The sequence below is a fragment of the Aspergillus piperis genome, assembly GCF_003184755.1.
Source record: "Aspergillus piperis CBS 112811 unplaced genomic scaffold BO85scaffold_4, whole genome shotgun sequence".
In the NCBI taxonomy this organism is placed as follows: Eukaryota; Fungi; Ascomycota; class Eurotiomycetes; order Eurotiales; family Aspergillaceae; genus Aspergillus; species Aspergillus piperis.
The window spans coordinates 864,129-887,915 of NW_020291594.1; the positions used below are offsets into that span (position 1 = coordinate 864,129).

Genomic DNA, 23,787 nt, shown 5'->3' on the forward strand with positions numbered 1-23,787 from the left:
TAGTATTTCAATCAATGGATGACGGAGAAGCCGAAGATCATCTGCTCAGACGGAGCGGCTGTTGGGAGAAGGTCCGAGAAGAAGACGAGGTGAGGTTGCGCCGTGACGTTTACTAAGGCACGACCAGGGGCGCTAGCCCGATTCACGCGGAACCCAATCTCGGCAGTCCCCTCTTGCATTCCAGATCGAGAAATAAACAGAACCACTAAGAATTGCACCGATGCTCAGCCTGAGGGGAAGAGATAAGCCCTAGCTGCACCGGGGTTGTCGTTAGAGGTAAGCACGCCAAGAAGAGGAGAAAGCACCCCTTAGCGGCAGGAGTGGAGTCCGATGCGGAGTATTAATGCCGGGGGGAGTTGGTGCTTTGGTGTGACTGTCGCAATGACAATGCTGCTGGCTGGTTGGCAGCGAAACATGGCTGACGAATCTCATCCCCTCGATCTGCGCGCTTCCGTTAGGATCCGTGACGCAAATCAGCCCGGTCAAAGAGCTGCATTGCATGAAGACTTTTCGTAAATTATTCCACAAACGCTGTAGAAGAACGGTTACATCAATCAGGTCCACGCCATGTCTACTCGAAGTAGTCGAGAAAGCAAAGCCTTTTCATCTGCGGATGCTTCATGTTCGACCTTCGCTTTATCCGTGTCTGACACGTGCTGCAGGATACCTGCCAGCCATGTGGCATCTCCCCGCTTCCCCTGGTCCATCAAAAGACGGAGCGCGACCGAGCCACTGCGCACAAATACCTCTCGTAGGCCCACCGGCCATGTCTGCAACGTGGGCATATCCTTATTATACACATACCGAAGAAAGGGCTTCGGGTCGGGTATTGTGGGGTGATAGAGAGCCACTGAGGCAGTGACAAAGTCCGTACACACGGTAGCAATTACCCTGGCGTATTCTTCATAGACAGATGCAGACACCACGTTATTATCATTCGGTACTTCCCGACTGACCTGCTGGAACAGGTATTTACCGGCGTGTCGAAGAAGGTTTTTCGTGTCACGTCTGTTATGCAGATCCTCCATGGAGAAATACATATCTCCTACCTGCACGTAGTACCGCATAGCGGAGGACAAGCCACCTCCATATTGATTCTCAGCGGCAAGGAAATCAGTCAAAAGATTTCTAGCGACACGCTCGGCGAGGCTTCGGCTGATATGGCCATTGAAGGCCCGAAGATCAGCATTGGCCAACATTTCCAACCAGGTCAAAACAGTATCTTGCATGCCCTCCGCAACCATGAACTTCACCAAGGTGGCAGACGTCTGTCGATGATCAAATATCTTTAACCGATCTCGCCAACCCGACGCAAGCCACCAGTTGACAACTTTGGTCCCTGCCTTGGAATCTTTCATGGCCTTGACAAAGTCATCGCCGGTACCTCTTGCAAGCATTAACTGATACTGCAAGCATTGGAGAAGGTCGCCTTTAGTGACATGTCCTGCCGCTGCCAATTCGTCGAATACCACCATGGGCTCTGTCAACATTCTTCGTTGTTTCGCATCGCGCATGCCTGACGCATTACTGGAGATGGGGGAGGCCGAGGGGGCTACCCGGAAAAGCGGGTTGTCCAAGATGTTGTGGAGAAGTCTATCAGTCGCATGAGCAGACGAATGGGAATTTTCTGGTGGATGCTCGGCAGAAGCTCCATTACGGTCGGATGTAGAAGGGTTGTTGGTCGGATATTCACGATCGAGCTGGCGACGGAAGGAGGATGTGATGGCATTGAGGAGTTGCTCGGACTGACGAGGGGTGCGGGGGAGCGGGAGATGCAATTTAGACCAAGGATATCTGACGGCCGGGGAGGCCCTCATAGTGGAAGAATTATCACACACGCGGCGCCTGTCGCAAAAAGCAGCTAGATAATGGTAAATGAAGGCTGTCGACACTGGCTGGACCCCTTCTGCTGGGGACAGGTCCCGGGCTGCGCCTTATCCAGCAAGTCACGAGCAATTTTGGCCCAAAACGACGGGCGGTGAGCAAGGGCTGCCAGTGCCACCTCACCACGCGATCAGCCTGGCTGTGATTTGGAAGGGAGCTGAAGATGATCTATCCCTCAATTGAGTTGACTGGTCGCCCAGTCGGAATTTGAACAGATGTAGGATAAATACAGTGTGGCAGATGCCGGTCCACCACGAATCTGAAGGAACACATGCCTGGCTTAACTGATTTCCACATTACCATCGTCATAATATTAGCAGTAAGTAGTGATGACGAAATCATCGACAGAGCGAACCCAAAGACTCGGAACGCCCATCAGGCGAGGTGGTACGAGGTAAGTAACAAACCGATTGGTAGAGAGAGCAGTTCTACCTCAATAATGAGCAAAAAAAAAGCACAATTTGGAACCATCAACTTCATTTCTCATCTACTAGCAATCGCACCAGTAACACTGTACGTAGCTAAGCAATTAAGTCAGTTGGCAAAGTAGTAGTACTACTACTACTCCGTAGTTATCCCAGTGATCGGGTTGGTAAATTGGAACGCGGTAAGGTAAAGCAGGTAACACTGCCCAGGACCGCATGCTCGCTAAAAACGGGGCGCGGGCAACCAACGCGACCGACCGAAAGTCGCCTTCTCTTCCCCTTCCGTCCCATCCACACCTCGAACCCCATCCATTCAATGAACTCGATCTGCTGCTAAGTAGTAGTCTTTCCCTACTAAACTTTCTGCACCTCCTCCCCCTTCACCTCTAATTATTATTTCCTTTTTATCTTTTCTTGTGTCTTTTGCATCCTTTTTTTATCTCTCGACTCTTTCGGTCTCTTTCTTCTCCTCTTCCTCCCTCCCAAACCCAAAATCCTGGCGGTCCTTGTGTGCCCTTAGTGGTTCTGGTGCTGACCTCTCTCGTGAGGCTGCATCTCATCATTGCTACCGTACTAAGTTACGACCTTTTTACCCGCTTTTTCTTCCCACTAGCCGCACCTTGATTTCCTCCCTTCGTCCACGTTGGGTCCTCTCCGATTCCTTCATCTTACTTCTCCATACGGGAGAACCATAAATACCAATAACAGATATGTCTGAAGTTCAAACAAGGCCTTCTGCCTCTCGTGGCAGGGTATCTACCCGTGGTGGCCGTGGCGGCTATAGCTCCAGAGGTGGTCGTGGTGGTAGCAGATCCACAAAGGCAGACAACTCAGACGGCGCACCCACCGCATATGAAGACGAGGGAGAGCTTGGTCAGATGAAGAAGAAATACTCGGACACTCTGCCCATGCTGAAGGAGCTGTTCTCTGATTGGACTGATGAGGATCTGGTCTTCGCTCTGGAGGATGCAAATGGTGACCTTGAGGAGGCAATTGATCGCATCAGTGAAGGTATGATTTTCATACTGCTACTTGGAATAGCTCAGTGTTTCTGGGTTTTACTGACGCTACTGCTTCTATTCCCACAGGCAATGTCGCTCAATGGGGCGAGGTAAAGAAGAAGACTACGGACCGCAGCCGCCCTAAGACCAAGGAGGTACAGAGCACTCCCGTCGAGACAGTCGCCCCCTCGGTTCGAGGTCGTGGCCGTGGTGGCTTTGAAGGTCGTGGTCGCGCCCGTGGTGACCGTGGTCGTGGAGGTCGTGGAGGTCGGGCCGGTGCTCATACCAACGGAACTCGCACGGAGAAGCCAGCTGTCGCCACTTCTGTCGAGGAGACCACAGCTACGCCTGCGGCTGCTCCTGAGCCTGCCGCGGCTACCAAGCCCGAAAAGACCGTCGATGCCGAGCCTGCTGCTGCAGAAAACGTTGACGATGGCGCCAAGGAGGCACCCAAGAGCAGTGTGATCCCGGAGGGCACAAAGAAGGGTTGGGCTAGCTTGTTTGCCAAACCGGCGCCGCCTCCTCCTCAGAAGAAACCTGCCGCTCCTGCTCCTGCTCCTGCTCCTGCACCCGCTCCCGCTCCTGCTACCACCTCTGCCCCTGCCCCCGAGAAGCCTGCTGCTGCGCCTGTAACGGAGCAGAAGCCAGTTGAAACCGCCCCGGCTCCTGCCCCAGCCCCGGCTCCTGCTCAGGCTCCTGTTCCCGTCCCGGTCCCTATCCCCGTTCCTGTCCCTGCCGAAAAAGCACCCGAACCAGCTATTCCTCAACCTCAACCGGCCGCAGAAGAAGCTCCTGCCGCTACTCCATCTTCCGCTGATGTCCCCGCTCCGAAGGATGACTTGACGAAGAACAACCTTGCCCAGATCCCCGATGTCTCTCCTCCTGCTCCCACGGCTACCGCAGCTAGCACCGTGGGCAGTGTCCTTGACTCTACTCACCTTGCAGCGGCTGCCACTCCCACGCGCGCTGCTCCTGGAACTTACCCTTCGAGTGCCTTCAAGCAGAGCACCCGCACCCCTGGCACTCAACGTCGTGTGATGGAACAACAGGAAGCTGTGGTCATGCCAGGAAACCATGCTGTGGATCGTGCTGCGGTCCAGTTTGGCAGCATGGGATTGAACGGCGATGCCGCCGATGTTGACATTGATGAGAACAGAGAAGAAGCTGAGACCCGTGCTCAGCCCCCTCAGCACTCCCCTGTTGCTCCTCGAGCCTCGTTGCCTCCTTCCACTCAGGCTCAGGTGCCCACTGAAACCCCTGCAGTCTCTCGCCCGGCTCCGGGACTTCCTCCCGTGCCCCAGGTCTCTGCCGCTGAAAACTCCTTCACTGACTTCGCCCGCTACACCGACGCTCATAAGCCCTACGATCCCTTCACCCAGCAGGTCACGCAGCCTCAACCCCAAATCCAGGAGCCCTTTGCCAACCAAGCTCCTGTGCAGCCTACCGTCACGACCGGAAGCGAGTATTCTCCGTTCTATGCCGTCGACCAACGTCTTCCCTACAACTACTACGGCACGTACGGTCAGTCTCAAGATGCCACGGTCGCTGCCCAGAGAGCAGGATTTGGTGTTTCTGGCGCCGAAGTGCAACCGCATGTTCCTACCACTCAGCCTCCTAGCCGCTACGGCCATGTTGAAGCTCCTAACAGTGGCCACACCACTCCTAACCCCACCCTTCCTGGCGCTACTCAGACCCCTACGGCTCAGCACATGCCTGGCCAGGGCGCTCACAGCTACGGCTACGGATACCCGTATTACTCCAACCCTCACTATGCTTCGTACATTGGCCAGATGAACCAGTACGGCAGGAACCGCCCGATGTACGATGATGCCCGGAGATATGATGACCACTACCTTCCTCACAGCACTCAATATGGTTACGGCAGCCAATATGGCCCGTACGGAAAGGCTGGAATGTATGGTCAGCCTCACGCCTTCTCGTATGACCACTCGTCGTCGCCCGCTACAGCGGCCACCTTCAACCAGGCCATTCCCGGTCGTGACTCGGTCTACGGCCGCACTGGATCCGCCCAGCCATCCGAGACTCAGCAGTCAGCAGCCGCCGGCTCCAATGCCTTCGCAACCGGCATGTCGGACGTCTTCGGTCGTACTCAAGGCGGCTTCGGACAGAACCAGCCGATCACCCAGCAGCCTCCGGTGACCACGGAGGAGACGAAGAGCTTCGATACTCCGAAGGCTGCGGGACCCAGTCCTTCTCTTGCCCAGGCTAACCGTCCTGGCTCCGCAACCAACAGCGCCGCTGGTCAGCCTCAGGCCCAAACCGGCCTTCCCCCGCTGCAGGGTCAGCAGGGCCAGCAGGGATTCGGTGGCTACCCCCACCTGAACCCTCAGTATGGCGGATTGGGTGCCCTGGGCGGCCACCAGGCTGCAGCCAGCCAGACCCACCACCAGCCCACTGGATACGGTAACTACGGCGGCGCAGGGTTTGCCAATTACTACGGAAACTCTGGACGCGGAGGCTGGGGAGGCAATTACGGTCACTAAAGGATTATGGCGTTGCATCTTTTCCGGGTGATGAGATTCCTATTGGCTCGTTTCTTTTTCTCTTTTACCTCGGGCGCGGCAAGCCCTGGATTGAAAACCTATCTCCTCTTATATTCACTTGTTAACACTTTTTCCCCTCTATGTCACTCTCAAGTGTGTAATCTCTACTCTCAATGAGAGCTTGGCTGGTTTTACATCTTTGGTTGATCTTTTCTGCAGGGTTGCGCTCATGATGTATTGAATGGAAAAAAACGTTATCGCTTTGTTTTTATTCTTACTTATGTTGCTTGTTCACGGTTTACGACATTTGCCAGTGTCTTCCTATTATATTCAGATGTGTTTTTTTTTCTACGCCACCTTTATCTCCTTTGCTCTCCGGCTTTTGCCCCTTCTCGATTCGGTGTCTGATGAAAACCTTTCCATGGTCTCTCTTGCTCTCATCTACCTTGCATACTTTCCGCTTCCTGTACTACTTCTTTGGGTTCGGTTGGGACATCGTTCATGCAAATTGGCTGGATTAGGACAAGGGATGGGGGTTAAAGAATGCAAAGAATTGACTGGGACGGCGTTGGACCTTGCTTTTTCTTCCGGTGTACAAAAAGTAACTCACTATAGAGACGGTGACGAGGGAAAAGACACAATGGAGTAGCGTGTGCGTTCCGAGCCTGAATCCGGGTCTTTCCCGACACCGTAACCACGACCGTAGCTGTGGACTTGGCTTGTGCTGGGACAGATTTAGTCTTCAGCTGACAATTCCGATTCTTGATGGTGATGCCTTCGGATTTTGCCTACATAGCAACAACCCATTCTCACACAGGCTAGTGAAGTAGTACGCGCCTACATATAAATAAGGAGGCCCACGATGGCCTGGTACTGCAGAGGCATCTAATGGTTTTTTTTCCATCTATGCTATAAACTACATATGTCATAGGAATGTTGAATCTCACGGCTACTATCAATCTAGATGTGCTTGGGAAAAGGTCACTTGTATTCATGCCCAGTAGGAAGAGGATGAAAGGATAATAAAGTGAATCTAGTTCATATCTCTTTCCTTCACCGTCTATGTTGAGTGTTAATGGGGAAATATCTCTGAAACCAAATCGAATTGATCACAACTATATTGAGCTGCTATGGCAAACCTGCTACCATAATCGATCATGTAGTCACATGTATATGAACTGCTGATTGGGAAGCTGGTTGATACAGTAGTAGGTCTAGAAATCTAGCATTGCCCGGAAGGTGCAGTAACTAGGCGTACCCGTGACGCACACACATACATAGAAGGTGGCTCTGATTCTATTGCCTAATTCAATCAAGTCCTTTGAATTCCGGTAAGTTCCTTCATCGCAGCCTACTATCGGGTTGCCCGGGTGTCAACTGGCATTATTCCCGGGGGTTGCCTCGTTGCACATATCCAGTGCCACGGAATCTCCCATTTGAATGCTCGTACAGAAGCTGAACATGCCGCTTTCCCTACTGCCCAAGTGGCTATATATTGAATGCCCCTTCCATTTACTTTCCCACCAATTCAACTGTACACCAGGCGTAGGCCGTGACAGCAACACCACTTCCCTGGAGGAAGACCTTCACCCCATTCCCTTCACTTCACTTCCAACACTTTACCCCCATCACTTTTCCCTGTTCCCCTGTCCCCATTCACTTCCTGCCTCTCGCTTCCCTTGGCTCGCACTTTCTCCCTTCCTCCTCCGCCCTCCCTCCTTTATAATCCCTCTCCTCCCTCATCCCAGCTCTCTTCTTTCCTCAACCTTGCCTACTCATCGCTCTTTACCCATCCATCTGTCTACGCCCATCTTTCCTTAGGCGGCTACGCCCATATGCGACACTGCCCATACGCAACAAAGCCCACACGCAGCACCGCCTAAGGCTCCCCACTGTAAAACCCCCCTACCTGGCTTTCAGCCATCATCCAGAGACTTCCTGTTGGAGACTTCCTCCAGTCAGGTAAGTTTGAAATCTGCTTTCAAAGCTACTCGTCTCTGAACCTGCTCGATGATGATTTCATTCCAGGGTCTTGCGTGCCTGGTCTTCTGAGAGCAGGTTACTTTTCTTCTATAACCCCTCTGCTTATCAATCCCTTTCTTTCTCACCCACACGGTGCCTGTTCTGAGTTGAAGTTTGTTGCCAGCCGGGTTCTGCTGGGCAGCAGTCGGAGGTCTATGCTTAGGCCTTCAGAGCTTTCTAAGCTTGAAAGACGTCCACTCAGAGCTATCGTGAGGCTCACATCTACTTCTCGGGGTCTTGAGGTAGGTTCAATACTTTCCGCCTCTGTGACGGTGATCATCTGAGAGGCATCTTTTCGGAATATTGGGCTATTCGTGGCTATACCAACTCTCCACTCCTGGGGGCTTTTGTGAACCGCAATATCTTCAGCGACGATGATACATCCACGCTGGATGAGCACGGGTTATTACATGCCACTGTTCGGGTCAGCCTAGATTCATCTCAGGTTGAACTTTCCCCGTCAGTTACCACGCCTCGAATGATGATATTCATAGGACGCCCTTTTGGGGTCCTTCTGAGGGGCATTCCCTTTCCCTGTTGCCTGTTACCCTGTTATCTTTTTGCTTCTTATATGCATATTATCTTGCCTTTACCCAGTCTTCTATTTCCTGGATCTTTCCAATTTTCCTGCACCTGGAGAGGCAATGCTGCTAATAGTCTGGATCCCAATGGTTCGACGGCAGAAATTGTTGGGGGCTAGGAACAGGGGTGGGCGCAGCTGCAAACACACAACAAATACACTAGGGTGATCTCATGGGTCCTACTTGAGGCACTGAATGTGCCATGCTCATGAAAAAGGTAAGACTCCCATCATTGATGTGTTTACTCGGTTGTTTCTAACCTGGCTTTCGTTACCTAGGACTTGTCGAAACTTCAACTAGAGCCGATCGAAGATTATCGATGAGTTGGTTGTTTAGGGGGCGTCGTGAATGCAATTGGAGGATGGTGAATAGTCTATGTTGGCCATGTTGTTTGATCAAAATGTTTCGGTTCCTTGGTGTCTGCGAGACCATCCGCTGGGATCTCTTCTGCTGTGCTACTGTTGCACTATTGCATTTGTGTTTTCCTTTCTTGTACTTCAATCTGAGTTACCCTTGGTGGTGCTGGTCTACTTCTCTTGTCCACTACCAATCTTCTGCCGGGGACAAAGCATACCCACACACCTTATAATCGGGCATTGGCGCCTTCCTACCATGATCAAATGCTTTCAATAATGCACCAAACTCTTCATTGCACACAAAGTACATGCGGTGAGAGGTAGAGGCAGGTTCCATGTCCAAATGTCCTAGGCCACCTCCCGATGGGTATTTAATACATTCACACTGATACATATGAGGCCGCTAGACGATGCTGCTGCTAGCTACGAACAACATGATGGTCTAGACCCTTTTAGCTGAGTGTATACGCTTACTAAATTGTCGACCTATGTGTAATAATTCCGCATAGGCGCGCTCGTCCTGCATATTCAACGGATCGGAACCTTCCACAGCACATTACCGCTAGCATTAGCACATGATTATAGAAGCTACTTTTCTTCTCGCGGCAGGGTGCGATCTGAGCATTTTGGCACGAGATGTTATGATACTACTTCATTCAAGATGGCCATGGGTGTCAGTTAGTTCTACGTTTCCTCGCCGAGTATTTGGGGAGTTCAGTTGGCCCAGGGAGGTGCCGAATGACCTCTAAAAGATATATATAATCGATCCAGAACGTCAAACCAAGACACGCGCGCCCTCGTAACACAACCGAAACAGAATCCAAGCAATTGAACTACTAAGTCTGCTCTCAACGGAGGAGGGAACCCATAATAGATCAAGTTCCATAAGTACTATCCGGTAAAATGCCATTGTAGACAAGACAATCCATCCACTCATCCTACCTACATTTACCACTTTTCCCAGCCCCGGCACACAGCGGTGTCAAGTTGATAAAGCCTTATTAATCAAGCTAAGCAGCAACTTTCAAACAAATCAAGGTGCTGTAGTGTAGTGGTCATCATGAAACGTTGTGGTTTTCCCGCAGCGCCGTTTCGACCTGGGTTCGATTCCCAGCAGCGCCAAAAATTGGCGTGTGTGCTTGATTTGACTTGATTTTTTTTGTTCTAACCATCTTCGGATGGGATCTTTTAATATTCCAAATTATTGTTATTATTTGTTTTCTTTTAAATTATTATTCGTTTCGGGAAATGACAACCGAATAAATAGTAAAATCACATGACTCTGGTAAACATCCTGCTTCCCTCGTTCGTAGAATGTCTGCTGGTGAGAGAACTAGTCTGTTGTTCATTGTCAACTGGGGTTGTGCAAGGGAAATATCTAGGAAGCATAGAATTGGTATCTCTGGATTTCTCTCCCAAGGTGCTCGAGGTCGCCAGATACATGTAGAAATGAGGCAGAAATAATTTACAGTCCTAAAGGGAAAGAATATCACGTCTTCAAGCCATAAGGGTAGAGCGGATGGTATGAGGATCGCTTTTATAAAAAGCCTTCAGAACTTTCTAACTCCCGGCGAAAGCTCCCCAAAGATAAGATCATTGTATGCAGGGATGTTATGACATCCCACCTAACCGACCAGGTTCACTTAAGCTCCGATTCGGCCACTCCAACCACTCAGCCCAGCTCGGGCCTAGATGCCTGCTGATGGACTCGATGAGAAAGCGGCCACCATCGCCAAACAGCCACAGATGCCGATGCCAGTATAGAATAACGGCATAATGAGCTAAAATTACCAGAGCTTCGGGCCGCTGCATTGCCAAGTGTTCGGCATATTCAGGGCTGACTATGACAGGCCAGCCCGTAACACCCACGACATTTTTCAGCGAGGCCTTGAGAGCTGCATTCATAGACATCTGCAGCGCCTGTATCGCACCCCGATAGGTGGAAGTGATGGAGTCGCCCAGCTTAGCCCCTTCAACGAGCCTCAAGAGTCCTGCGCACTCGGGTCCAAGTTTCGTATCCCACTCGAACAAAATTGCTCCGTCTTGAAGCGGTTTCCTGAGGATTGACTCTCGTAGTGATTGCCATGTAGTTGAAGAAATCACGACGCGAATACCCATTTGGAGTTTGAGACAACGCACAAATCGCTCTATAAATGTATCGAAACTCGTCTCTTCGCGGTGAACCAAGACGTCACACAGAGTGTGCATGCCGAGAATGCAGGAGAAAAGAAATAGTGGGACATTGCTCTCCTGGTTCACCTCGAGTCTCCTTTGATTGTAAATTTCCAATGCATGCGTTTGTAGATGGGCTGCATGGCGCCGATACCACTCTCCGTTTTCTGGATGCACTATACTCAAGTGTAAAGCACTCATTGCAAGCATTTGATTGATGAGATAGGGCGTTGAGACGACCATTCGCATCACTTCCGGAGCACCAAGCCAACCGGTCTCCCCTTCGCTGAGACTGCCGAGGGTGTAGTTCACCAAGTTGAAGAACAGCTCAGCGTGAAGCATATTGACGGGGGGACTGTCAGAAAGAGAAGATGGATGTGCAGGCGACCGCAAGGATATTTCACTCGTCACCAGGCCAGCAGGTGACGGGGTTGATGACTTGCTTGACCGCGAATGGGCCGCCCGTATGAACGGATCCGCGTATTCGCAGGAACGTTCCGAAGACCGACAGTTGGAGCATATCGGTTGTTTCTCGTCGCACTGCACATTGTCAGAGGTTGATGCTACAGGTGTGCCTGACACTCCCATCAAACTTACTTTTATGTGGCGCCGCTTACATTCTAAGCAGCCATTGCGCGACTTCTTATGTGTCCTACGCGGCATCCTTACGATAACTTGGTCGATTACTGAAAGCGCATCTTCCGGTGCACATGCGCCTAATGTGGCGATGGTGGTGAGTAGTATTGTTCTTGCCTGGCGTGCCTCGTGGTCATTGATCTCCGCCCATGGCTCCAAATTTGGCGATAAGCTTAAAGTGTGCCCGGCCAACAGTCACAACGGGCCCGTAAAAGATTTAGGGTTGCTATTTTCAGAGTCTGGGATGTAGCAGAGATTGGGACGTGTGAAAGAGGCAAAAGCAATCAAAGCCAGACTTGGGGGGTTCATGAAGAATCCGCGTATGCACAGACCACTTTGCCCGCACTAAACTATATCGGGTAGCATCGCCAGGCACGGATCGAGTCCGACACCTTCGAGAAAGGCTGAGTTCTATACGCGTACTCAGATTCTGCGATTCCATCAAGAAAAGATTGTCCTTTTTCTGCGGTCCAACCACGTGCAAAATGGCGTCCAAGAGACATATAAGACCAAGATGGGGGCAGCATTCGAGTCCAATCTTGCAACAATCTCACCTCCATAGCTGGATCACTCGATAAAGGTCCCCGAGCGAAGAGACAAACTACATCAGTCCATCATGGCCAAGCTGGAACCCTATGTGCCAGGCTACTACCTGTGGAGCTACATGCCCTCCATTGCGGCAGCGGCTATCTTTCTCGTCCTCTTTCTGGGGGCCACCGGAATCCACTTCTTCAAGCTATTCCGATCCCGAGCATGGTTCAACATCCCCTTAGCCATTGGCGGCATCTGTATGTGTTCCTTGATACGATATATATACCCCGCAAAAGAAAGACTCATCAACTAATACAGAGCACAGTTGAGTTCATCGGTTTCATCGCAAGAATAATCTCGCACTTCCATACAGCGGAGCTTGGGCCTTACTCTATGCAGAGCGTGCTCATCCTCCTCGCTCCAGTTCTCTTCGCCGCATCTGTATACATGACGCTAGGTCGGATCATTCGGAGCGTCGACGCAGAGCAATACTCTATAATCTCTCTTCGCTGGTTGACGAGGGTCTTTGTGACGAGCGATGTTCTTGCCTTCCTCATTCAAGGCAACGGAGCGGGCTTGCAAGCGGTGGAGTCAATGCAGACCTTCTCCAAAATTATTGTTATCGTTGGCCTTATCTTCCAAGTGGGAATGTTCGTTTTCTTCATCATTGTCTCGGTTGTATTTCACAAGCGTATGCAAAGGCGTCCGATATCCGGAGCACAGTCACCGTGGAAGTATCACATGCATACGCTCTTCGCGGTCAGTGGTCTCATCCTGGTTCGGTCAATCTATCGTGTTGTTGAGTATGTGATGGGGTATGACGGATACCTCCTGACGCATGAGTGGCCACTCTATGTGTTCGACTGTGTGTTGATGTGGCTCGTTATGGTAATTTGGGCTGCGAGGTATCCTGGCGATATCCAGACAGGAAAGCCTGAGATGGAGCTCCTTGTGACACGGAGCGATGATGGTACGACTGTATGAGATTTAGTAGACTTTTCTTTGTACATAGAATGTTATGCAATCTCAAATTTAGCTTTATTGTTGGATAAAAGCCAGTCATGCATTGTACGTTGTAGATCGCAACAAAAATGCTCGAATTGATCGTGCGCACCTGCGTTATCATCAGAGGTACTGAACTAACAACAAAACCTGCAAGTGTCCAGAGCTAAAGACGCACGAGGGGCATGAATAGAAGAAACTTCTTGACGAGAACCGACAGGTTGCTAGTGGATCCAATATGTAAAACCTATCATGCACATAAAAGGAAAAGCAGACGAAGCCAACAGATGACTGCACCGGCTACGGATGACCAACCCACAAGCCAGAAAAGAGAGGACATTTTCCGACCCCACAGAGCCATCGTGATCCCGTCTGAAGGTTCTCGACCCCTGCATTGACCAAAGAGTATTTGGAAGCAGCAATTACTGTATATAGAACAGTCTACATCTCCCCCACAAGAGCCCCATAGATCCTCAACTTGGTACTAGCAAAGCACATCCACTGATTTCCATTCAGCTCTTCTTTGCTAACTGCTTACTGTAAATAGTCTAATGGACGGAAGTTACGATCTGCATTCCTGACATCCAGTCTTAACCGGTTGGTAGTGACTATCAGACGTCCAAGACCGCTTAGTTGAATCGAATTTTTCCAAATATTGGGTGCCTCGGGGTTTATCCTATTTTTCCTTTCCAACACGGCAGAGTAATAATCATTGGATTCTGTGTATGTCTGACTGACTAACTGACAACATCGAGTGACTTTCTGGTATCAACGATCGCCATGACGGGCCCTGTGCAGAATTGACATCGACTGACGTCTCTCAAAATGTGGTAGCTTTCAAGGGATCAAGATCCAAATAACAACAAGGTTGGATGCATGGCCTGTGCAGGAACCCAGGTTCTTCTGTTCTCAGTAGTGCTGAAGACGATGACGATGGATCAGGACCCGCTGGCCAGGGCCAGGGGTGTTCATCGCATCCCAAATGTTGGGTTTCTCTGATAGAGGTAATTTCAATAAGGTTTGATGGTCAGACAATGACTGATTCATGAAGCGAGTGGCGTAACGGACCGAAGGCTGATCCGAGGTAGACAGCCCGAGACTATTGAATCTAGTATTGCCCCGTTGGAGGAGATCAAAACGGGGAGAAACCCTAGTCAGCGATAATGCGGGCTCAAATTACCTAGGGTTATCAAACAAATTCTCATTACTCCGTTGTGCGAACTGCATCTTTCCAATGTTGCTGGGATTCGCTGATTATCCAGCCGTCGTTACTGTTCTATATACAGGTGCCGAAACATCTCCACCAAAGCCAAATAATAGATCCTGTTATGAAAGCAAACGTACTCTATAGTGGCACTTGTTCATGCCATGTTCGCCAGATCACTCGTCCACCCGGACTATAAAAGAGGTTGATTAAACGCAACGTGTATATCTGCCGACCGTCGACCCATTTCATGCAGTGATTCCCAGACCCTCGCCGCCGGTCTTGTGGTAAGGGGGCTTGGCGTCCGCAGCGCTGGTAGGGTCGAACCGCCAGACACCGCCGGTCTTGTCGCTCTCCAAGGACGTAACGCCGATCATTCTCGCAAGTCGCCAGAATTCCTCATCGTCGGTGTCGTTGACACGCTTGAAGAAGCGTCGGTCCCACTCGCGGCCTTCCGACTTCTCGACCTTGCGAAGCTCGCGCTGGGCGTTCTCGATCTTCGACTTGGCCACGGACACGGCATCCATATCGCCCCGCTCGATGCCTGCCGCAACGTCGCGCCATGCCCGCCGGCTCTCATAGAGGTCTTGCTGGTCGACGGGCGCCAGAGTCAACGGGGTGGTCTTCGTGTCCTTGACGGAGAATCTATCCACCTCATGCTTGCGGGAGTCTTTGATGACGAAGGAATCCGACCATTGTCCGTCAACAGTGTACAGAGGCTTCTTCTCGCCCTCGTTTTCCTTGAAAAGGATGGCGCTGAAGGTGTTCTTCTTGCCACTCAGCCAGCCCTTGCCAGAGTAGTCAATCTTCGCCACGTAGCCAGTGCTGCTGGCAATGCGAGTGGACTTCTCCAATTCGACAAACGGCGTTCCGTAGATAAGGGATTCAATGTGCAAGTGCGGGAGGGTGATCAGGTACCGCTCCTGCTGAGAAGGATCGTTCTTATCCGCACCCGGAGGAGTGAGGGTCAACAGGGCATGTCCGATCTGTTTGATTTGAATGGTGCTGGAGAAGGATGCCTTCTGGGCATTGTATCCTTGGAGCTACAATGTGAAATTCATAATCAGAGCCACGTCGTACATCGAATCTTGGATAGCTACATACCTCGACGCCGTGCTTCTCGTTTCGGATAGCATAAGCAGTAGCAGGGGGATGGTGGCTGAAGCGGTCAATACGATCCAGATGCAGAGTGGGTACAATAGTACCACCTACCTGACTTGCTCACTGACCAAGGTGGTCTCGCCCACATCCGCATCGGCATCCCATTTGCCAAGGAACAACTCTCCCAGGAAAGGGTTCAAGGGCTTCTTTTCGCTACCGAGCTTCTCACTGCGACTGCAGTATTGCTGGTGAAGAGTGCTGAGGAACCACTTCAAGACGGCCAGAGCTCTCTTCTCTGGATCCGCTTCTTTTGCGGCAGCCACAAAAAGGCCTGGGTGTTCGGCCCAGTAGGCAGAATATTCAGTCAAGGAGGTGGACGAGAGAATAAAGGGCGGGGCGGTCAGGGAAGAAAGATCTCCGTTGAAGGAGGCGATAGACTGAAGGAAGGAACCAGATCGGTTAGCCAAGCTCCGTAAAGCAATACGAGATAAGACAGTCTAGGATGTGGGACCAATTGCCTAGAAGAAAATCGGTCATTCAAACTTCATACCTTAAGGAAACTTGTCCAGGAACCTTTGCTGTGGGCGGGGACGCCGGACGCTGAATCCTTGCTGGAACTCATTTTGCAGATGTAAAGACAATATCTCGACTACTGATTTGGGTACAAAACCGCAGGACTGGCTAAGAATAAGCCCTGGGAGGACGGTAGAGAAAGAATGAAGCGGGGAAGAGAGAAGGAAGAGGGGAGAGGCACAGGAGGGAGACAGATGAATATGTCATGGGGAGGGGAGAGTGGAAGAGGAAAGCGGCCGGAGGGCGATCGGGTCACCCACCAAACCGAATTCAAGCCACCCGCGCAGGGGGTCAGCTCTTTCGACGTCATGGGTGGCTGAGCTAAGCTCTGCGGATGTTCTTGTCCTGCTTGCTTTCCCATGGATAGGGATGACTTCCAAAGTCAAGGGATGAAAAAACACAATGGACTGAGTTTCTGGATGCCAGCCTCATTCTATCACCGTATTCTTTGGGCGGCTTTTCACATTCTCGACTCGCGTGCCACTTGCGTCTTAGCTTCGTGGCGGAGATTATATTAAGCCAGCCACTCCGTTAATCCTGGTGTGCCTACTACGCAGTGGAGAATAACTGAATATTAAGATGTAATAACGGGCGGGCAAAGAAAAAGAAAATAAGGGAAGAGGAGGGGGCAAAAAGAAATTATAACAAGATGTGCAAAAATAGACCGCAAAAGAAATCCGTGATTGTTGTTACAAAAATCCTCTACTCTCTACCATTACCCCTGATCTCGTGATAGCTTATCAGTTGACTTGGCGACCGAACTGTGGCTGGAAGTTCCCCAACAGCAAAAATTACACTGTACCGATCACTAGATCTTACACTGGCATATCATATTTATCGCTGGGCTTGTATAGTTGAATTTTAGATACGAATTCTTGCCTTTACTCTGCCATACCGGGCGCCGTATGTTGTCTATCTGTCGCTCAGCTTGATTGCAACTCCATCGATTATCATGCTCAGCATGACCATTGGGTCAAGGTTGCCTGAGTGGATCGGGACTGACTGCAAGCTTCTAACACAGTGGTCCCAAGGATAGCCTCCACCACAGACCGGATGAGTGGAAGTGAAAGGCTTTCCCGGGGTTGAAGCTTGACGAAAGCGGAAGGTTGACCTCCTCATTGTTGAAACCTTGGGATGTTACTGTGGAGGGTCCGCCTTCTCGGTCAACCACCTTCATACGGAATGAGACCGGGTTTCGAAGGCCTCGATTTCTGTCACCTGTATAGATGGACACACACGCACATCCTCATATCGATGTATCTTGTGCCTTTCCCCTGAGGTCTTCGATCAGATCAACACCGTCATTCGAAGTCATCGATCTTAAGCAGCTGATCAAGTAGCCCTACATCCAAGAGACTGTCAATGATTGCCAAGTAGTACGAAACCAAATTATATTGAAGTGGGCGCGATCGACCAGGCAGGAAGCACGAACTTGTCGCTCAGCTCTCCTGAATCGTGTGAAGTCCCCAGTCTCCACCGTGGCCCTAGTATCTGGGCCGATTACTGGGTGTTCGACACGAGAGCTGCCGTACCCCGGACGCTTTTGAGTTTTCGCAAGATTACTAAAATAACTTCTGCCATCTGGAAAACTCTGTGCAACAAATTATGGACTCGGTCATTTTTAACATGCTTCCTGAACTCGGCTGCTGATTCAAAATGGCTTACACGCCGTTGGTTGTGCAGGAAATCGTTCCTGGCGCCCCTGTGCAGATCGAGTTCTTATCTCCGCGGCAAGCTAAGGTTCCCGGCTTTTGCCCCAAGCTTATAACTAGTTTCTCAAGCGTGCTCGGCGTCAAAACGGCTATGAGCATCAATGGTCTAGCGGCTACCAAAGTTTGATCTGAGCTAACCTTGTATGTGGATATTGCAGAAGGCTCTGCTCTTACTTCTCTGGGCGATTGAGTGTTTTTAGGGGCTGTTAGTCTGACAGTCTCGCCCTCTCACCGACGATAGTTGCGCTGAAAAATGGAGCCGTGGTACTCCACGTGTAGTCGAGACTCTCTGCCTTTTGCTGGCCAGGTTTCTTAAATCTGCTGGTGACTCCATGGTACTAAGGCATTCTTTTTGGATGCTTAACCACTCATTTCTGTACAGTATCTAGGTGTCTGGGTGCTATGGAGCCCCATCCTCTCATTTGATTTTGATCCATCACAAATTCATCTAGATACACTCTTTCTTTATCATAAATCGACCTTTTCCTTGCATAATGTACTTCATGACTCTATACATTCGCTCTGAAAACCAAGCAGAATCATCTCAACAATAACGGAAGCCTTATCTCTGTGCCTGGTGTGACACAAGTCATTCAAGAGTGACTTTGAACAGCGTCGACGACCAAGCAACATGTTCGACCAAAAGTTCTTGAATTCGTCCTCGACCCTCGTCGTCCCTAATGGACGTCAGAGCTCCAGACACGAGCATCGACCGCCTCTCAACTCAACCATTACACTCATTCAAGCCACCACTCACGACTCAGACCGTACTTTGCCTCATGAAAGCATTCCCGAAGAAGTCCATGACGATCAGTACAACCGGTTCTCGCCTACTCGAAAAATCACTGTCGTTATCATCCTTTCATATTCTGCTATCCTTGGACCCATATCCTCCACTGCCATCTTAGCCTCTGTCCCCGAGATCGCCAGAACATTCGAAACAGACGCAGATATTATCACTGCCAGCAACGCTCTTTACCTAGCTTCCATGGGGATCGCTGCCCTCCTCTGGGGTCCTTTGAGTCAAATCTCGGGCCGTCGTCCGGTGAGTGACATCCGTACATTCATACTGTTCCGCTAAACCCTAACAGCTGCTCTCTTAGATCCTCATCGCTAGTTCCATACTATTCTTTCTTTTCACTGTGGCCACAGCGCTATCCCCCAATCTGGAAGCCTACTTTATCTTCCGCATATGTGCCGCGTTTCAGGGAACTGCATTTCTTGTGCTTGGCAGTGCTACCGTGGGAGATATTTATGAGCCAATGTCTCGTGCCTTACCATTGGGATGGGTATTGTCAGGTAGTGTGACCGGGCCTGCCCTTGGTCCCTTTCTAGGTGTATGCCTCATCCACAACGTATGATTCACCTATCTGTGCTCAGCTGACACCTTCTAATAGGGGGTCGTGGCTACCTTCCGCCCATGGAGATGCATTTTCTGGCTGCTTGCTGCATTAAACGGCTTCGCAGCAGTCCTCATCATGATATTTTTTCCGGAGACCATCAGTCACAAATCAAACACCCATTTCAAAGGGAAGAGTCTGCCTCAGCAAACCAAGCAACTATGGAGTCACATCTCCCCCCTTCGTATTGCGCGCTTGGTCTTTTCTTACCCGAACATTCTCCTCACTAGCCTTACTGCCGGCGCCTTAGTATGGAATCAATACGCCCTTCTCACCCCCATTCGCTACGTCCTCAACCCTCGCTTCCACCTTGAAAGCCCCATTGAAGCCGGCCTCTTCTACCTCGGCCCCGGTGGTGGCTACATATTTGGCACCTTTTTCGGTGGCCGTTGGGCCGATCTTGTGGCTCGGAAATACATCCGTATCCGCAACGGACAACGCATACCAGAAGACCGTCTCCGCTCTTGCGTCTCCTTCATCCTTTTTGCTATTCCGGCATGCATCCTTGTTTATGGTTGGACGGTTGACAAAGAAGTCGGGGGAATACCAGTCCCCGTTGTTGCTATGTTTATTCAAGGGGTGGCCACGATGTTCTGCTTCCCCAGTCTGAATACTTACGGACTGGATGTTATGCAGGAGAGTGGTAGAAGTGAGGAGGTTGTCGCGGCGAACTTCGTTTGCCGGTATATGTTTGCTGCCCTCGGGTCGGGTGTTGTTCTACCTGCTCTTGAGGCAATGGGCGTGGGGTGGTTCAGTACCATCTCGGCGCTGTTGCTGGTAGCTGTAGGTGGTGGCTTATATCTGACCGCGGAGTATGGTCCTCGATGGAGGGAAGCGGTTGATTCAAAGCTTCAGGTCAAGAAGGAAGAAAAGTGGAAAAGGAAGAGCGCCTCGCATGTTTAAATCTTCGGCAACCCATCTGGGTCGCCACGTCATAAGCATAATACCCAACTGCATTGATGATAGATCTCGGCCGTGCCGCGACCGATATGACAGTTTTTGGTGGCTTCTTATCATTCTAATGTAAATATCACAGATTTTAGCATATTGACTTAATGACTAGGCTACCTCATATAACATGACTTTGACGGCTAGGGTTTTTACCGACTTGTCCTCTCTTCCCTGATTTCACCACTGACTTTAGATAAATGCTGCTCGAAAAGTCTCCGTAATAGCTACAAGAGGATAATTGTTTAACAGTGGTTACAGGGGCATAAATGTGAAGGGGACGGCTTGCGGGGGTACGGAAATAGATCGCGAGGCTGCACACCCGCACGCTGAATAAACCCAATCTTTTGTTACTCCGCCGGCACTGATCGTCTCGCGCCCCTCTTTTCCCAACTATTATTCTCTCATTCCAACACCAACCCCTATGTTCTATCTGGCACCATTGTCGTGCTTCTTGTTTCTTGTTGTTGTATCGCGGTCTCTCATTCCATTCTAGCTTGATGGTCCACCTTCGTTTGCCGAGATCTAAAATTAGTCGACTCCACTGGTTCTTATCGATAAACCAAACGCGTGTACCCCATCGGCTCTGCCCCTCCCACGGCACCACAGCTTCGTAACAGTTCATCTTGATCTTCCATTCCACTAAGGAGGATTCTCACAATGCCTTTGAATGACCTGCAGAAGCAAATTGGTCAGGTATGATATCACTCGGCCTTGTGTTGCCCATCAAGAAACATCCGACTGAACTATGGCGGAGTTTAGCTCTTTGCGGTCGGTTTCCATGGCCTTACTCCGAGCCCAGAAATAAAGACTCTGATCCACGAATATGGTATTGGAGCGATCGTGCTTTTCGAACGAAATGTTAGCGATGCAGCTCAACTCCAGGTGGGTGACCCCCTCTGTGACAAATTCATGGCTATCCGCAGTACGCCCGCGTCCAGAAACAGTGACTGATATCATATTTCCAAACAAAGGCTTTGACGCATGCTCTCCAAGAAGAAGCACGGTCAGCAGGACACGAGCACCCCTTGCTCATAGGAATTGATCAGGAGAATGGCCTCGTCACCAGGGTATCGCCTCCAGTTGCTCCACAACTGCCGGGCCCTATGGCTCTAGGCGCCACCAATTCCCCCGAGCTCGCATACCAGGTCGGAGCTGCAACTGGTGAGGTACTGAGCGCCGCGGGGATTAACATGAACTACGCGCCCGTCTGTGACATCAATTCCGAGCCGCTCAACCCTGTGATCGGGGTTCGTAGCTTTGGAGATAAGCCCGAGTTTGTGGCCCGATTCGCCAGCGCCAGCGCCCAAGGTCTTCGGGAGCACAAGGTCGTACCTACTGTAAAGCACTTCCCGGGACACGGCGATACCGCAGTTGATTCACACTATGGACTACCTGTCATTCCAAAGACACGAGAACAACTGGAAAGTTGCGAGTTAGTTCCTTTCCGTCAAGCAGCTAATGAAGGTATCGAGGCAATCATGACAGCCCATATCTCCCTACCTGGCATAGGAGATGGCAAATTGCCTGCCACCTTGTCGCCAGATGTGATGAGGATTCTCCGCGAAGATATGGGGTACGGCGGTATGGTTATCACGGACTGTCTCGAGATGGATGGAATTCGTGCTACGTACGGAACAGAGCAAGGCGCTGTCCTTGCTCTGGCTGCTGGCTGCGACAGTATCATGATATGCCATACATATTCTGTCCAAGTTGCTTCTATTCTTCAGGTCTGCCAGGCTGCTGAGTCCGGAAAGATTCCTTCCGCGCGGTTGAATGAGGCTATCCGTCGTGTTAAGGAGCTGAAAAGCAGCTTCCTAAGTTGGGAGACGGCGTTGCGCCCTCTGGAATCGAGGGAAAACTGGCCTGCTCTGGGAACAGACGCAGTGAAACATTCTGCGCTGGCGAAGCAAGCCTATGCCCAGTCTGTGACGCTTGTTCGAGATACCTCACAGATTCTCCCTGTGTCCAGGTCTGCTAACGTCGTATTCCTCTTTCCCGGGGACCAGACCCCAGCTGGAGGTGCAGTGGACGGAGAAGGGCTGGGAAGGAAGGGCTCTTACAACGCCTCTGTTTATCTCAATATACTGAAGCAATACAACCCAACCGTGGTTGAGATCCGATATGGGGCAGCGGGCTTATCGACTGAGCTGATGAGTGCCATCGAAGCTGCCGATGTCGTTATCTTCACTTCTATCAATGCGCGGGAATCACCGTTTCAGCGGACACTAGGCTTGGAGCTGCCTAGCCGGGCCCGTAAATCGATCAGCATCGCCGCCTGTAACCCCTACGACTTCCTGGAAGATGCGTCCGTTGGAACATATATCGCTACCTATGAGCCAACACCCGAAGCATTTGCCGCAGCTGCTGAGGTGATATTCGGGAAATCGGAACCAAAAGGCATCTTACCAGTTGAAAATCCTACCAGTCAACTGTCTATTGAGAAATCAGCATTGGATAACACAAAAGATATTCTGCAACTGACTGCTATCTGGAATGCTGCGTTGCCTACCTACCCACTTTCCGCTCAGAAGTTGCAACTACTCGTTAACCAGGAGCATGGGCATCATTTCGTTGCTCGCATTGGTGCTGATATTGTAGGATTTGCCTTGACATACACCAGCAATACATCTACAGGTGTTGCTGGCAACATTGCTGTGCTCGCAGTTGATCCCGCAAAACAAGGCCAGGGACTTGGAACAGCATTGATCTCAAAAATCACTGCGTGGTATCAAGCCAACATGAAATTTCCACGCCTCGAATTGAGCAGCTCGTTCCCGAGGTTCTTTCCTGGAGTACCCAACGATTTGCCGTCGTCAGTACAGGAGTTTTTCCAGAAGCGTGGCTTCTCATTATGGGATACGAACCCACGAAATGTGGACCTGTACCGTGATATCCGTGATTTCAAGGCCCCTGACGCCTATATTGCTCGGGCGGCAGATCAGGGATATACTTTTGGTCCTCTGCAGCCCGAGCATTATGAAGAATGCTTGGTTGGGCAGAGGAAGAATTTCTCTGCAAATGCGGTAAGCATAATCTCATCTTCTATAGATAACGTGTCTTGATACTTTCATCGTACACGTTTCCTCGTTGTCTCTTCCCCAACATAACTAACAGTTAGTAGGCCTGGGTGCGCCAATATGAGGAGATCCACCCTAACAAGTATCCATTCAGTGTAATGGCAGCCTTCGACTCCCAGGGAAAGCAAGCCGCCTGGACGCTGATGCTTGGTCCTGACTCGCCGGCTCTACAGAGAAACTGGGCGCTTCCACCTGTGTGTGGGCCCAAAACCGGCCTCATCGGATGTGTAGGTGTCGATGCGGATCATAGGAAGAAGGGACTTGGGCTGGCACTGCTCAGTCACGCGATGGAGGACATGAAGCGGAGAGGCGTGGAGGGAGTATTTGTGGATTGGGTGGTTTTGGAAGGGTTCTACGAGCAGCTCGGCTTCACAGTCTGGCGCGAGTATCGACGGGCAACCCTTCATATGTAAATTCATGACATTATATTCGTAGGAAGCTGCCACTAGGATGCATATAGCTACTATAATTGGACCAGACTCAGGCTGACGATCCCCGCATGTTGACTGGCCGAGGCCTGCATCTCGGAGTCCCCCTTCCGAGAGAACCTCGGGTAAGGTTCCCCGCCTCGGGCCTCTCGAAAGGAACCCTGGCAGCGTTCCGAGATACACAATCTACACTCAACCAGAACACCTTTCAAACTCGAGTTATATGA

General features: G+C 50.8%; 8 protein-coding genes and 1 non-coding gene across 9 annotated transcripts; 6 read left to right on the forward strand and 3 right to left on the reverse strand.

Moving 5' to 3' along the window:
- Nucleotides 1-366: 366 nt before the first annotated feature.
- Nucleotides 367-1,957, reverse strand: BO85DRAFT_225225 (uncharacterized protein). The gene has a single exon (XM_025654738.1). The coding sequence runs from the start codon at nt 1,815-1,817 to the stop codon at nt 555-557; it is 1,263 nt and encodes a 420-aa protein (XP_025518274.1). The 5' UTR covers nt 1,818-1,957; the 3' UTR covers nt 367-554.
- Nucleotides 1,958-2,819: 862 nt separating this feature from the next.
- BO85DRAFT_225128 (putative RNAPII degradation factor Def1) lies at nt 2,820-5,935 on the forward strand. The gene is made up of 2 exons (XM_025654737.1): nt 2,820-3,320; nt 3,398-5,935. Exons 1-2 carry the CDS (start codon nt 3,020-3,022, stop codon nt 5,812-5,814), a joined length of 2,718 nt encoding a protein of 905 aa, XP_025518275.1. The 5' UTR covers nt 2,820-3,019; the 3' UTR covers nt 5,815-5,935.
- Nucleotides 5,936-8,364: 2,429 nt separating this feature from the next.
- Nucleotides 8,365-9,050, forward strand: BO85DRAFT_225271 (uncharacterized protein). Its single transcript, XM_025654739.1, has 2 exons — nt 8,365-8,634; nt 8,696-9,050. The coding sequence occupies exons 1-2, from the start codon at nt 8,613-8,615 to the stop codon at nt 9,004-9,006; spliced, it is 333 nt and encodes a 110-aa protein (XP_025518276.1). The 5' UTR covers nt 8,365-8,612; the 3' UTR covers nt 9,007-9,050.
- Nucleotides 9,051-9,810: 760 nt separating this feature from the next.
- On the forward strand, nt 9,811-9,895 carry BO85DRAFT_t72. The gene has a single exon. It is a non-coding gene; the product is annotated as a tRNA-His (tRNA).
- Nucleotides 9,896-10,001: 106 nt separating this feature from the next.
- On the reverse strand, nt 10,002-11,836 carry BO85DRAFT_415613 (uncharacterized protein). Its single transcript, XM_025657698.1, has 2 exons — nt 11,543-11,836; nt 10,002-11,485 (listed from the first exon to the last, which is right to left on the reverse strand). The coding sequence occupies exons 1-2, from the start codon at nt 11,606-11,608 to the stop codon at nt 10,385-10,387; spliced, it is 1,167 nt and encodes a 388-aa protein (XP_025518277.1). The 5' UTR covers nt 11,609-11,836; the 3' UTR covers nt 10,002-10,384.
- Nucleotides 11,837-11,967: 131 nt separating this feature from the next.
- BO85DRAFT_415617 (RTA1 domain-containing protein) lies at nt 11,968-13,146 on the forward strand. Its single transcript, XM_025657699.1, has 2 exons — nt 11,968-12,369; nt 12,438-13,146. The coding sequence occupies exons 1-2, from the start codon at nt 12,198-12,200 to the stop codon at nt 13,094-13,096; spliced, it is 831 nt and encodes a 276-aa protein (XP_025518278.1). The 5' UTR covers nt 11,968-12,197; the 3' UTR covers nt 13,097-13,146.
- A 1,218-nt stretch (nt 13,147-14,364) lies between these two features.
- Nucleotides 14,365-16,196, reverse strand: BO85DRAFT_225303 (OSBP family protein). Its single transcript, XM_025654740.1, has 4 exons — nt 15,970-16,196; nt 15,531-15,856; nt 15,423-15,477; nt 14,365-15,361 (listed from the first exon to the last, which is right to left on the reverse strand). The coding sequence occupies exons 1-4, from the start codon at nt 16,039-16,041 to the stop codon at nt 14,567-14,569; spliced, it is 1,248 nt and encodes a 415-aa protein (XP_025518279.1). The 5' UTR covers nt 16,042-16,196; the 3' UTR covers nt 14,365-14,566.
- A 2,139-nt stretch (nt 16,197-18,335) lies between these two features.
- On the forward strand, nt 18,336-20,007 carry BO85DRAFT_436021 (putative MFS transporter; the record flags this gene model as incomplete). The annotated part of the gene is made up of 3 exons (XM_025658557.1): nt 18,336-18,749; nt 18,808-19,041; nt 19,102-20,007. 3 exons carry the CDS (start codon nt 18,336-18,338, stop codon nt 20,005-20,007), a joined length of 1,554 nt encoding a protein of 517 aa, XP_025518280.1.
- A 449-nt stretch (nt 20,008-20,456) lies between these two features.
- On the forward strand, nt 20,457-23,623 carry BO85DRAFT_391972 (putative beta-N-acetylglucosaminidase). The gene is made up of 4 exons (XM_025656829.1): nt 20,457-20,748; nt 20,815-20,937; nt 21,027-23,078; nt 23,177-23,623. Exons 1-4 carry the CDS (start codon nt 20,713-20,715, stop codon nt 23,543-23,545), a joined length of 2,580 nt encoding a protein of 859 aa, XP_025518281.1. The 5' UTR covers nt 20,457-20,712; the 3' UTR covers nt 23,546-23,623.
- Nucleotides 23,624-23,787: the final 164 nt, after the last annotated feature.

Excerpts from the sequence above, each read along its gene's own strand:
- BO85DRAFT_391972 (XM_025656829.1), top strand. The coding sequence starts at position 20,713 with ATGCCTTTGAATGACCTGCAGAAGCAAATTGGTCAG. Across the intron at positions 20,938-21,026 it reads GCGATGCAGCTCAACTCCAG|GCTTTGACGCATGCTCTCCA; the intron begins GTGGGTGACCCC and ends TTCCAAACAAAG. Across the intron at positions 23,079-23,176 it reads AGAATTTCTCTGCAAATGCG|GCCTGGGTGCGCCAATATGA; the intron begins GTAAGCATAATC and ends AACAGTTAGTAG.
- BO85DRAFT_415613 (XM_025657698.1), bottom strand. The coding sequence starts at position 11,608 with ATGCCGCGTAGGACACATAAGAAGTCGCGCAATGGCTGCTTAGAATGT. Across the intron at positions 11,486-11,542 it reads GTAAGCGGCGCCACATAAAA|TGCGACGAGAAACAACCGAT; the intron begins GTAAGTTTGATG and ends GACAATGTGCAG.
- BO85DRAFT_225225 (XM_025654738.1), bottom strand. The coding sequence starts at position 1,817 with ATGAGGGCCTCCCCGGCCGTCAGATATCCTTGGTCTAAATTGCATCTC.
- BO85DRAFT_225303 (XM_025654740.1), bottom strand. The coding sequence starts at position 16,041 with ATGAGTTCCAGCAAGGATTCAGCGTCCGGCGTCCCCGCCCACAGCAAA. Across the intron at positions 15,478-15,530 it reads TTGGTCAGTGAGCAAGTCAG|CCACCATCCCCCTGCTACTG; the intron begins GTAGGTGGTACT and ends TGACCGCTTCAG. Across the intron at positions 15,362-15,422 it reads ACGAGAAGCACGGCGTCGAG|CTCCAAGGATACAATGCCCA; the intron begins GTATGTAGCTAT and ends TTCACATTGTAG.
- BO85DRAFT_225271 (XM_025654739.1), top strand. The coding sequence starts at position 8,613 with ATGTGCCATGCTCATGAAAAAG. Across the intron at positions 8,635-8,695 it reads GTGCCATGCTCATGAAAAAG|GACTTGTCGAAACTTCAACT; the intron begins GTAAGACTCCCA and ends TTCGTTACCTAG.
- BO85DRAFT_415617 (XM_025657699.1), top strand. The coding sequence starts at position 12,198 with ATGGCCAAGCTGGAACCCTATGTGCCAGGCTACTACCTGTGGAGCTAC. Across the intron at positions 12,370-12,437 it reads CTTAGCCATTGGCGGCATCT|TTGAGTTCATCGGTTTCATC; the intron begins GTATGTGTTCCT and ends TACAGAGCACAG.
- BO85DRAFT_225128 (XM_025654737.1), top strand. The coding sequence starts at position 3,020 with ATGTCTGAAGTTCAAACAAGGCCTTCTGCCTCTCGTGGCAGGGTATCT. Across the intron at positions 3,321-3,397 it reads AATTGATCGCATCAGTGAAG|GCAATGTCGCTCAATGGGGC; the intron begins GTATGATTTTCA and ends CTATTCCCACAG.